The sequence below is a fragment of the Chiloscyllium plagiosum genome, chromosome 10 (genome assembly GCF_004010195.1).
Source record: "Chiloscyllium plagiosum isolate BGI_BamShark_2017 chromosome 10, ASM401019v2, whole genome shotgun sequence".
In the NCBI taxonomy this organism is placed as follows: Eukaryota; Metazoa; Chordata; class Chondrichthyes; order Orectolobiformes; family Hemiscylliidae; genus Chiloscyllium; species Chiloscyllium plagiosum.
This window is the reverse complement of record NC_057719.1, coordinates 87,780,681-87,792,779: the sequence shown is the minus strand read 5'-3', so window position 1 is coordinate 87,792,779 and position 12,099 is coordinate 87,780,681. Positions and strand designations below refer to the sequence as shown.

The window sequence follows — 12,099 nt, the reverse complement described above, 5'->3', positions numbered from 1 at the left end:
AACAACAATGTGATTGGTTGTCAGGTAGCTGAACAGTTTGGGGCTGGGAACAAGATGGGGAGAGGCTATTGGTTCTCCACCAGCCCAGGAGCCCTTTCTCTCTCTCTTTTTCTGTTTTCTGCAGCACAAACCCACAATCAGCATGAAGAAAATCTTTTTTTTCCTTAGCAGTTACCATAACCTGTGACTTTTAATCGATAAGTCAAAGACCTTCATAAGTGTGAACCAGTCACTCTGTGCTTAATGAAAACTGGTGAAAGCATCTGGAGAAGGTCGATCAAGAAGTAGTTTTCTGATCAATACTGAAGTCATCCCTAGATTGGAGTGGTGCTGGAAAAGCACAGCAGGTCAAGCAGCATCCAAGAGCAGGAAAATCAACATTTCGGGCAAAAGCCCTTCATCCCACACAGCAATCTCTTTCTCAGTGTCCCCTCCGCCCACAACACGATGTCTTTTCCTGGCAGTGTCTGTGAATGTAAGGAGGAATTTATAAGGGGATTAGAGAGTTAATATATACTAACTATTGTTTACCTGTAGCCAGAAGTCTAACTCCTCGTAATAAAGAACAATTCTTGTTAAATACAGAAGCATGGTCTTTTCTTTTTGTCAACTTGGGTATAGAAGTTGGGTAATTCGGGAATTCTGCATCCTTCATATAAAAATATTAAATTTTGGGATGATTCTGTGAATAGCTGGCCTTGATTTCCACTGCATTAACTACCCTAGCGAGGTGTAATGCAGTTCAATTTTGATTATTGTCACATGTACTGAGATACAGTGAAATATGTTGTTTTGCACGCTATCCAGATAAATCATACCTTACATAAGTACATCACAGTAATAGAACAGAATTCTGAATATAGTGTTACAGCTATAGAGAAGGTGTAGAGAAAGATCAACTCTAATAAGCGAGACCTTTTTTCATAAGTCTGATAACAGCGGGGAAGAAGCTGTTCTTAAATCTGTTGGTACAGATTCAAACTTCTGTATCTTCTGCCTGATGGAAGACAGTATAATGGGGAGTGGGTGGGCTCTTTCATTATGTTAGCTGCTTTCCTGAGGCAGGGGAACTATAGACAGAGACAGTGGATGGACTGGGCTGTGTTCACAGCTTTCTGTAATTTCTTGTGGTCTTAGGCAGACCAGTTGCCTAACAAGCTGCGATACATCCAAATAGGGTGCTTTGTACGGTTCATCTATAAAAATTGGTAAGAGTCACTTTGAACATGTTGAATTTCCTTAAACTTCTGAGGAAGTAGAGAATTCAGTCATGCTTTCATGACGGAATTCACTATACAGGTAGGAATCAAGGCCCAAAATCAGTCAAAACTGCAAAGAAACATTGAGGATTTTACAACCTAGAAAGCACACCAACTGTCACACAGTTAGGCCCCCCCCCCGCCCCAAACCCTGTCAAAACACCAATGGGATCACAATCCACATCATCGGCCATATTAGATTGAACAAGACATGGCTCCAAATGGAATCACAATCTCAATGTATGGCCAACAGGGGGAGCAACGTGCCATAAATATGGCCAGCCACACCACCTCAGAGAATATTGTAAGTTAACAGCACCTTCATCATCTCAAAAACAAAGACAAAAATCCTGCAAAAAGAAAGTTGCCAGAGAAATTGAAATATTGTGATGACAAAAGTTCAATAAATTAAAGGTACAGGGCAAAGGATGAAGAAAACATTCCTCAGGAAGGTGAAAGAGGGTCAAAATAGATTCATCAACGTGAAGGTACAAGGGTTTGAAATTGAATTTAAACTCAATACCAGCAAATGTAGAATTCCAAGGATCAGGGAGTGCCACTCATCAGATGCATGGACAAATCACCACAAAACTTAGTAACAGGGGATGAAATGTCAATGAAATATTAGACAAACTGAGTAATGAGCATACCCCATTATTCAGCAGAAAGCATTTGTTCATTAGCTTTCGAGAGTGGATATAATTCTTCGGAAGGAAGGCAGTGAGAACACTCCTGCAGCGATGTCCTGGAGCTGAGATGACTGATCCACAACAACCACAACCATCTTCCTATAAGTCAGACATGATTCCAACCAGTGGAGAGTTTTCACCCTGATGCTCATTGAATACAGTTTTATTAGGGCTCCTTGAGGCCACACTCAGCCAAATGCAGCTTTGATGTCAAGGGCTGTCTCACTCACCTCACCTCTGGAACGCAGCTCTTTTGTCCATGTTTGTCCATGTTGTAATGAGGTCAGGAGCTGAGTGGGCCTGTCAGAACCCTGTTGGTACCTGGGACTTCGATGTTGTGGCTATTACGGAGACATGTGGAACGCAGCTCTTTTGTCCATGTTTGTCCATGTTGTAATGAGGTCAGGAGCTGAGTGGGCCTGTCAGAACCCAAACTGGGCCTCACTGAGCATGTTATTGCTGAGCAGGTGCTGCCTTATAGCACTGCTGATGACACATTGCATCACTTTACTGATGATCGAGAGAAGACTAATGGAGTGGTAATTGGTCGGGTTGGATTTGTCCTGCATTTTTGTGTGCAGGACATACCTGGGCAATTTGCCACATTTTTCGGTAGATACCAGTGTTGTGACTGTTCTGGAAGAGCTTCGCTAGGGAAGTTCTGAAGCTCACATCTTCAGCACTATTGCTGGAATATTGTCAGGGCCCATTGCCTTTGCAGTATCCAGTGCCTCCAACCATTTCTTGATGACATGTGGAGTGAATTGAATAGGCCGAAGACTGGCATCTGTGATGTTTAGATTAGATTAGATTATTTACAGTGTGGAAACAGGCCCTTCGGCCCAACAAGTCCACACCGTCCCGCCGAAACGCAACCCACCCATACCCCTACATTTACCCCTTACCTAACACTACGGGCAATTTAGCATGGCCAATTCACCTGACCTGCACATCTTTTGGACTATGGGAGGAAACCAGAGCACCCGGAGGAAACCCACGCAGACACGGGGAGAATGTGCAAACTCCACATAGTCAGTCGCCTGAGGCGGGAATTGAACCCGGGTCTCTGGCGCTGTGAGGCAGCAGTGCTAACCACTGTGCCACCGTGCCGCCCACCATGTTGGGGACTACTGGAGGAGACCGAGATGGATCATCCACTTGGCAATTCTGGCTGAAGATCGTTGCGAATGCTTCAGCCTCATCTTTTGCACTGATGAGCTGGGCTCTTCCATCATTGAGGATGGGGATATTTGTGGAGCCTCCTCTTCCTGTGAGTTGTTTAATTGTTCACCACAATTCCTGATTGGGTGTGGCAGGACTGCAGAGCTTAGATCTGATCCATTGGTTGTGGGATGACTTCACTTTATCTATCACTTGCTGCTTATGAGATTTGGAATCAAGTATTCCTGCCAGGTTGAAACAGCATTGTTAGATATGGCTGGTGCTGCGGCTGGTATGCCCACCTGCACTCTCCATTAAACCAGGGTTGATCCCCTGTCTGGATGATATTGGTTGGGTGGGGGATATGCAGGGCCATGAGGTTACGAATTGTGTGGAGTACAAGTCTCCTGCTGTTAATGGCCCGTAGTGCCTCATGGATGCCCAGTCTTGAGCTGTTAGATCTGTTCGAAGTCTGTCCCATTTAGCACGGTGCTAGTGCCACACATTACGGTAGAGGGTATTCTCAAGGTGATGTTGGGACTGACTCGGCAGGACTTCATTCAACCACCACAGCCTAAGTGATTGGACAACGAAAAGGAACATATTTGTGCTGTTAAAATTCCTGGATGGATTTGTCTCAGCCAAATTCAAAGGTGAGGATTTTGGGAAGTCCACTTTGGTGGCAGGCATCAGCTGGATGACCCAGATGAAGCAGTTCCCTGGAGCACAGCCTCCAGACAAAGTTAACCTCTCAAAGAAGGTAAAACAAGTTCAAGGGAAGCCACAGAGGAATAAAAATACTCACGACAATTTTAAAGGCCGCAGAAAGGGCTGCTGTTAAAGCGACAGGAAGTTGAGAAACCACAATCGTCAGAAAAACAGGTCAGTCTGAGATTGTCAGAAAGTCTGCAGAAACAGTCAGGAGGAACAGGGAAACAGGCCGAGGAATGAGACTAAGTCTGATCATCACAGAATGTGGGACAGCCGGACTGACACCTCATCAGACAGAGAACAGAATGGTGCATCAAACCCAGGAACAGTACAATACAGTGATCCCCGGAATCAGATCGGGACATTTTGTCTGGATAGAGTTCTGGATCATCTCTATTTGTAAGATTCAGACTTTATAGGATAGCTGGAGCAGGTGATAATGGTAAGAATTATGTAAGTTGTTATATAAACTATGTTAGGAAGTCAAAGCAAACTACTACAAGAATGTAGAGGGAATTCCCATGGGGAGATCTGGTATTGTGCGATTCCTCCAAATTGTTGTCACCATAAAATTGATCTCAGAAAGAGGACTGAGGGTGCAAGCAGAGAGAGAGAGAGAGAGAGACAAAGAGAGAAAGACAGAGAGAGAGAGACACAGAGAGAGCGAGAAAGAGGTCCTAGATACTGCACTAGAGAGAACTGGACTTGAAAACCTCCAGTGCACAGAAGTTAATGAAGGAGAGGGCAGGGCTCCAGCTCCAAGGAATGGAGCTTACTATGCGGACTGAAAACAATGGCTTCCCAACAATGACATGAAGGAAATGTCAGAACTAGCTGTCAGATATACATTCCAGATATAGAGCAAGAGATGAGCGAGGTCATGGGAAGGACTGACTGGATGATGTGCTCTCTGACCCCTGGATACTAACTGGATAATGTGTCCTCTCACCCCTGGGTACTAACTGGATAATATGCCCTCTGACCCCTGGGTACTGACCAGATGATATGCCCTTTGATCGCTTGGTACTAATGGACGATGTGCTCTCTGACCCCTGGATACTAACTGGATAATGTGTCCTCTCACCCCTGGGTACTAACTGGACTTTGTGCCCTCTGACCCCAGGTAATGACTGGATAATATGCCCTCTGACCCCTGGGTACTGACCAGATGATCTACCCCCGACCCCTGGGTACTAATGAACGATGTGCTCTCTGACCCCTGGGTACTGACCAGATGATATACACCCCTGATGCCTGTGTACTGACTAGATGATATGTCCTCTGACCCCTGGGTCAGAGAGAGAGAGAGAGAGAGAGACGATGCACCCTCTGACCCTGGGTACTGACCAGATGATATGCCCTTTGATCGCTTGGTACTAATGGACGATGTGCTCTCTGACCCCTGTTCTTCATCATACCTCCATATTGCCTTACCCATCTGTTCCAGCACCACCGGCCTCGGGGAAACTCAAGACGGGCAACAAATGCTGGGCCAGCCAGTGACACACAGTATAGTGAATCAATACCGAAAGACTTAACCCAACAACGCAGTACAGTGTGCAACAGCACTCCCAGCGATTTGGAAAACCACATCGACACATGATGATGCACAACAGCCGTTGAAAAATGCGAAAAACATTGAAGAGATCAGGCAATGTCAAAAAGATAGGGTGAGGCGTGGGTGTTATTGAGAGACTGAGTTGTCATCCTGGGACCAGTTACCTCAGCCTGCAGTACACCACAGCCATGTGGGTGCTTGTTTCAATCTGTCTACTGTCGGTTTTAATTTGCATTTCACTTTACATGCAGCTTGTTTTTATTTGACTCAGGACTGAGTTATAAAAGAACAGTGACACTATTTTTTAAACTCCTTCCTGGAATTATACCCTGAGTAAGAGCGTGTGTGCCGGTAGTGTGCAGTCAGATTCGATCAACAGTCACGCTAGCATCCACGGATTTCATTGAGAATGGCAACAGAGGCAGCTCCTTCCTTGTCTGAGATTGTGATCAAACCTTCCCTGGTTAACGGGGAGAAATTCATTAAATGGGACGATGTAAGTTGGCGTTGTAATTGATGATGTGATTGAGCCAGGAAACAGAGTTGGAAATTCACAGGATGTTGCTGCACCTTTGGACAGGCAGTTACTGTTGAACCCAGCAGCAATGTTGGTAAAAGCAGGTCAGGCAGGGAACTGCACTAAGGCGTGATCAAATACAGAGAGCTGTGCGGGGAAGTGGTTATGCTGCTGGTCAATAAGAGAGCTATGGTGGAAAACACCAAGGGTTAGAGAGGAGCAGGTAGGAGCAGTAGGGAGTATGGTCAGTAAAGGATGGTGTGGTCAGTGAGGAACGGTGTGGTCAGTGAAGGATAGTGTGGTCAGTGAAGGATGGTGTGGTCAGTGAGGAACAAGTCAGTAAGGAACAGTGTGGCCAGTGTAGGCCAGTTCCCTTTAGCTCTGCAATGTGTTAATCCTTGTCAGACAGAGACACCTTTCTCCCATATGTTGAAGTGTTATTCCTTGTTTCTCTATTGCTTCCTTTACCATTCACCTTAACCTGGTGATGCTTGCTTTGTAATCTTTATACCAATGGAACACTGTCCTTCTTTGGAAGATCTAATACAGGAGAGAAGTATACAGTAAATGGCAGAACCCCTAGTAGCATCAGCATACGGAAGGATCTAGGTGTATACTTTCACAGTTCCCTGAAAGTGGCAATGCAAGTGGTGGTTAAAAAGGCAGATGCCTTCATTAGTTAGGGCATAGAGTATAAAAATTAGCAAGTCATACTGTAGCAGAGAACTTTAGCTACATTTGCAATATTGTGTAGAGTTCTGGTTGCCACACTGCCAGACGAATGTGTGGGCTTTGGACAGAGTACAGAGACGGCTTACTGGGATGTTGTCTGGTTTGGAGGGTATTAGTTGTGAGGGAAGATTGGACAAACCTGGTTTGTTTTCACTTTAATATTGAAGGATGAGGGACGAGCTAATAGAAGTTTACAAAATTATGAAAGCACGGGTAGAATGGATAGTCAAAGTCCTTTTCCCAGGGTAGAAATGTCAAACACTAGGGCACATAGGTTTAAGGTAAAAGGGGAAACACTAGGGCACATAGGTTTAAGGTAAAAGGGGGAGAATTTAAAGGAGATGTGAGGGGCATTTTTTTTTTATCATGAGCTGCCAGAGGAAGTGGTACAATTACAACATTTAAAAGGCATCTGGATGGGTACATGAATAGGAAGGGTTTGGAGGGATATGGCCCGGGTGCTGGCAGGTGGGACTAGGTTGGGTTGGGATATCTGGTCGGCATGGACGGGTTGGACTGAAGGGTCTGTTTCCATGCTGTACATCTCTATGACTCTATGACTGAGGGTGGTGAGTGCCTGGAATGCATTGCGCGAGGACATTGTGGAGTTGGATACAAGAGCAGCGTTTAAGGGGCATCTGGACAGATGCATGAACAGGCAGGGAATAGAGAGATATGGACAAAAGCTTTTTAGTTTCGAAAGGCATTGTGTGTTGGTGCAGCCTGGGTGGGTCAAAGGAGCTGTTCTTTGTTCTATCTACACTGTCCAGTCCACTCATCAGTTTATACAGCTCCACCAAACATCCCCCCCCGCCCCCCCCGCCCCCAATCTTCTCTTATCCAGGGCAAACAGTCTCAACCTCTCCAAACTAACGGTATAAGGAAATCTCTTCAACCCTGGGATCGCTCCTGTGACTCTTTTCCGCACCCTCTCAGGCCCTCTCCTGTCTTTCCGAAACTACGATGACCCAGACTGGATGCAGTGCTCTAAATGAGGTGGAATCGGTGTTTGATCTCAGTTTAACACGACTCCTTGTTCTTGCACTCAAAGTGGGGAGTGGGTTCAGTTGCATGGGAGGAGGGTGAGGGCTCAGCAGAGGTTATTGAAGTTTCCAGAACAAGTAATAGGACAGAGAGTGTGAAAAGGATCAGGAATCTAACTTCAGACACAGCAGGTAAGGGGACAACTATGACCAAGGGGGTCAGTCGTTTCAGGACTGAGGGCATCCTGCTTAAATGCACATAATATATGAAACATGGTAAATACGCTTGTGGTGTGGCGCTGGAAAAAACACAGCAGGTCAGGCAGCATCTGGGGAGCAAGAGAGTCGACGTTTCAGGCATAAGGCTTCGTCAGGATCCTGATCAAGGGTTATGCCCAAAACATCGACTCCCCTGTTCCTCAGATTCAGCCTGACCTACTGTGCTTATTCCAGCACCACTGACTCCCCAGCATCTGCTGTCCTCACTCTCTCCTAAATGAGCTTGCAGCACAGATCAAAACTGGTAGGTACGATGTTTGGGGGGTATCACAGAAATGTGGCTATGAGGGGATCACAGCTGAGAATTAAATATCCAAGCATACACGGCCTATCGACAGGTCAGGTAAATGAGCAGATGGGGGTGTGGAGTTACCTTGTTAGTTAGAAATGGAACTAATCGATTGCACGAGTGATATAGAGTTGGAAGTCGTAGAATCTATGTGGGTGGAATTGAGGAACCATGAAGGGGAAAAAAGACCCGTTGGGAATTGTGTACAGGCAGTCAGAATGTGGGGCTAATCAATTGCATGAGTGATATAGAGTAGGAAGTCATAGAATCTATGTGGGTGGAATTGAGGAACCATGAAGGGGAAAAAAGACCCTGATGGGAATTGTGTACAGGCAGTCAGAATGTGGGGAAGAAAATAAAAGGAAGAAAATAAAAGGAAGAAAATAAATCAGGAATTTGAAAAGGCGTGTAAGAAAGGCACTATTACAATAATCGTGGGGGACTTCAATTTGCAGATGATCTGGGAAAAATAGGTTGGTAGTAGATCCCAAGCAAAGGAATTTGTGGAATATCTTTGAGATGGTTTTTTGGAACAATTAGTGGTTGAGCCCAGTGGGGAACATGCAGTTCTGGATTTGGCAATGTCCTGATTAATAAAGCCCAGGGTACTGCATGTTTTGTGAACCATACTCTCAACTTGCCCTATCAATGAATCACGAACACAGTCAGTTTCCCTGTTCCTGTTTTCTGTCTGTCATTTTGCCTTCCATCTTTGTGTGATCTCTCCCCATTCTTTCTTTGAAAATGCATTGCTTCACAATTCTCTGCATTAAAGTCTATCTTCCACTCCTCTGCCCATACTTCCAAGTTTCATGACATCTGAAAATGTTGGAGTCATGGCCCCGTACACTCAAATCGAGGTAGCGAGGTCATCAGCATATCGCAGGAAGAGCGGGGGGGCCCTAACACTGATCCCTGATCAACCCACTTCCAGTCCAAAAAGGGATCCTTAACTCCCCTCTGATTCCTCAGATAACCTTGCGTCAATGTTACTATTGTCCATTTCAATCCAGGAGCTCTAGTTAGACTGGTAACCCTGGTGTATTGCATGATATCTAAAGCTTTGTGCAAATCTGTGTGTGCCACATAGTCCTTATCCACCTTCTCTGTTACTTCATTGTAAGCTAATCAGCTGAGCAAGGTTAACCTTTCATCAATCTGCAATGATTTCCTTTCATTAACCCAGACTTGTCTAAGTGACTGTTTTTGTTCTGCCTGAGTTTAATGTTTCTAAATGGTTCCCCACCAAGGAGGCTAAGTCGCTGGGGTTACCCGTACACACTTTATGAATAATGGTATGAGACTTGCATTAGTCTCATACCCCCTGTAGTCTTGGATGATCGAAAAATCATGAGCTAGTACCTGTGCCTCCACAACTTCTGCCCCTCAATGGGTGCACCTCCTTCTTGCTAATGTGTCCCTCCACACCTTTCCCACTGGATGTGGGCCTGTGGGATGGACAGAGCAATGCCATGGAGCCGCTCCCTGTGTTGCTTAGCTCCTAATCCCTCCTCTGGTGTCTAATCTATCTGGAAATCACAGGAGACGCAGCAGTTCCCACAGGGAGGCCTGATTGTGAGCTGGTTATTTTCACACTGATGCCGTTTTATTATATTATCCCCTCAGGATACAGGAGTTGGATCACCAGTGGTTCTACGCATTGATTCCCATGGACACTTCCTGTACTGGACCTACCAGAACAAGGTAAGGAGAGGGTTCCACATCTCCACATTTCCCTCCAACTTGTGTCCACTCCTCAGGGTCAGGAGAAGTCCACTCAGCCGCTTCCATCATTCGATAGCTTCGAAGGGGAGTGAGTTCCAGATTTTCTCCCGCTTTGCGTGGAGGGGAGCTCCTCCCTGATTTCATTCCCTGAAGGTCCAAGATTGGCCCTCACTGTTTTGGTTTCTGCCAGATAGGAAATCATTTCCCCCCGGTACTGAAGTGTTTAGTCAACACAAACATGTTAATCAGGTCAGTCCCTGCAATCTGATCTGCTCAACTCACAAAGGCACTGACAGCCCTGGAGCAGGACCTGTAGTCTCTCTTGGTCTGTGGTCTGAGGGCCCATAGTTTCTTAAGGTCTGTGAGCTTCGGCCCATAGCTTCCCTGGGTCTAGGTGTTTCTGGCATGGGTCTCTCTAGGCCTGGTTCTCCCTTTGGGTTGGGTCTCCTCTGTGCCTTGGTCTCTCTTTTTGGGTTTGGGTCTCTCTTTCTCTGGCCTTCATCTCTCTCTCTCTCTCTCACTCTCTCTGGCCTGCATCTCACTCTCTCTGGCCTGCATCTCTCTCTCTCTGGCCTGCGTCTCTCTCTCTCTCTCTCTCTCTCTCTAGCCTGGGTCTCTCCTCTCTGGTGTGGGTATCTACCTCTGGGTCTGGGTCTCTCTCTCTGGGCCTGGGTATCTCTCTCTGAGCCTGGATATCTCCCTCTGGATCTGGGTGTCTCTCTCTCTCTCTGGGCTGGGTCTCTCTCTCTGAGCCTGGGTATCTTTCGCTGGGCCTGGGTCTCTCTCTCTCTCTGAGCCTGGGACTCTCTCTCTCTCTCTAAGCCTGGATATATCTCTCTGGGCCAGGGTCTTTCTTCTCTAGGTCTGAGCATATCTCTCTCTCTCTCTGAACCTGGGTATCTCTCTCTCTCTATCTATCTATCTCTGGGCCTATCTCTCTCTCTCTCTCTGGGCCTAGGTATCTCTCTCCGGGCCTGGGTATCTCTCTCTCTCTATCTATCTATCTATCTATCTCTGGGCCTGTCTCTCTCTCTCTCTCTCTCTCTGGGCCTAGGTATCTCTCTCTCTCTCTTTCGCTCTCTGGGCCTGGGTCTCTCTCTGGGCCGGGACATTTCTCTCAGGGCCTGGGTCTCTCTCTCTCTTGACCTGTGTCTCTCTCTCTCTCTCTGGGCCTGAGTCTTTCTTTGGGCCTGGGTCTCTCTCTCTCTGGGCCTGGGTCTCTCTGTCTGGGCCTGGATCTCTCTCTCTCTTTCTGGGCCAGGGCATCTCTCTCTGGGCCTGGGTCTCTTTTGCTGGGCCTGGGTCTCTCTCTCTCTCTGAGCCTGGGACTCTCTCTCAGGGCCTGGATCTCTCTCTCTCTCTGGGCCTCGGTCTCTTTCTCTGGGCCTGGGTCTCTCTCCCTCTGTCCCTGGGACTCTCTGGGAAATGGGGCTGACAGGTTTTCACAATAGTCACTCAGTTCTCATTTCTTTCTGCAGCACGTGGACTGCCTAGATATGACTGTAATCCGTGACACAAGAATTGGAAAATACGCCAAAGTCCCGAAGGTAAGCTCTGCGACCTCAGCTATGGTATTACCCCCCATTCTCTCCACACTCACTTACACTCCCTCCATAAAGATCAGGAGTTGCTACCCATTGGCTGATGCTGTCCTTACCCTCCCTACACTTTGCTGGGAGTAGACCTGGCGAGTGACAAGTGAAGAAAGGACTGTTGGATCCTTCCTATTCTCATTATCTTTACTCCCCACTCCCCAGGTCCCACACCCTCCTTTTACCCAGTTACAACTGTCCTATTGGCAGATCTGACCCAGCAGAGGTGGCAGCACTGTGGTACACAGTTAGGAGGGAGTTGCCTTGGGAGACCTCAACATTGGCTCCACATTCTATGAAGCCTCATGGCTTCAGGTTGAACATGGGTGAGGAAACCTCCTGCTGATTACCACATACCATCCTCCCTTGGCTGATGAATCATTACTCCTCCATGTTGAACTGTACCTAGAGGAAAAAGTGAGGACTGCAGATGCTGGAGATCAGAGCTGAAAATGTGTTGCTGGAAAAGTGCAGCAGGTCAGGCAGCAATCAAGGAACAAGAGAATCGACGTTTTGGGCATAAGCCCTTCTTCAGGAATAAGGAAAGTGTGTCCAGCAGGCTAAGATAAAAGGTAGGGAGGAGGGACTTGGGGGAGGGGTGTTG

The 12,099-nt window shown here is 46.8% G+C and overlaps 1 protein-coding gene across 3 annotated transcripts in view; it reads left to right on the top strand.

Moving 5' to 3' along the window:
- The first annotated feature begins 4,076 nt into the window (after positions 1-4,076).
- Positions 4,077-12,099, top strand: part of LOC122553871 (1-phosphatidylinositol 4,5-bisphosphate phosphodiesterase beta-2-like) — a 127,806-nt gene continuing 119,783 nt past the window's right edge. For 2 of the 3 annotated variants that reach the window (XM_043698321.1, XM_043698320.1), the window contains exons 1-3: positions 5,724-5,874; positions 9,805-9,882; positions 11,382-11,450. In XM_043698321.1, the coding sequence (XP_043554256.1) occupies positions 5,788-5,874; positions 9,805-9,882; positions 11,382-11,450 (234 nt within the window). In that variant the 5' untranslated portion in view covers positions 5,724-5,787. Of the gene's footprint in view, positions 4,263-5,723; positions 5,875-9,804; positions 9,883-11,381; positions 11,451-12,099 lie in introns of those variants that run through there. The other variant, XM_043698322.1, reaches the window with a different exon arrangement.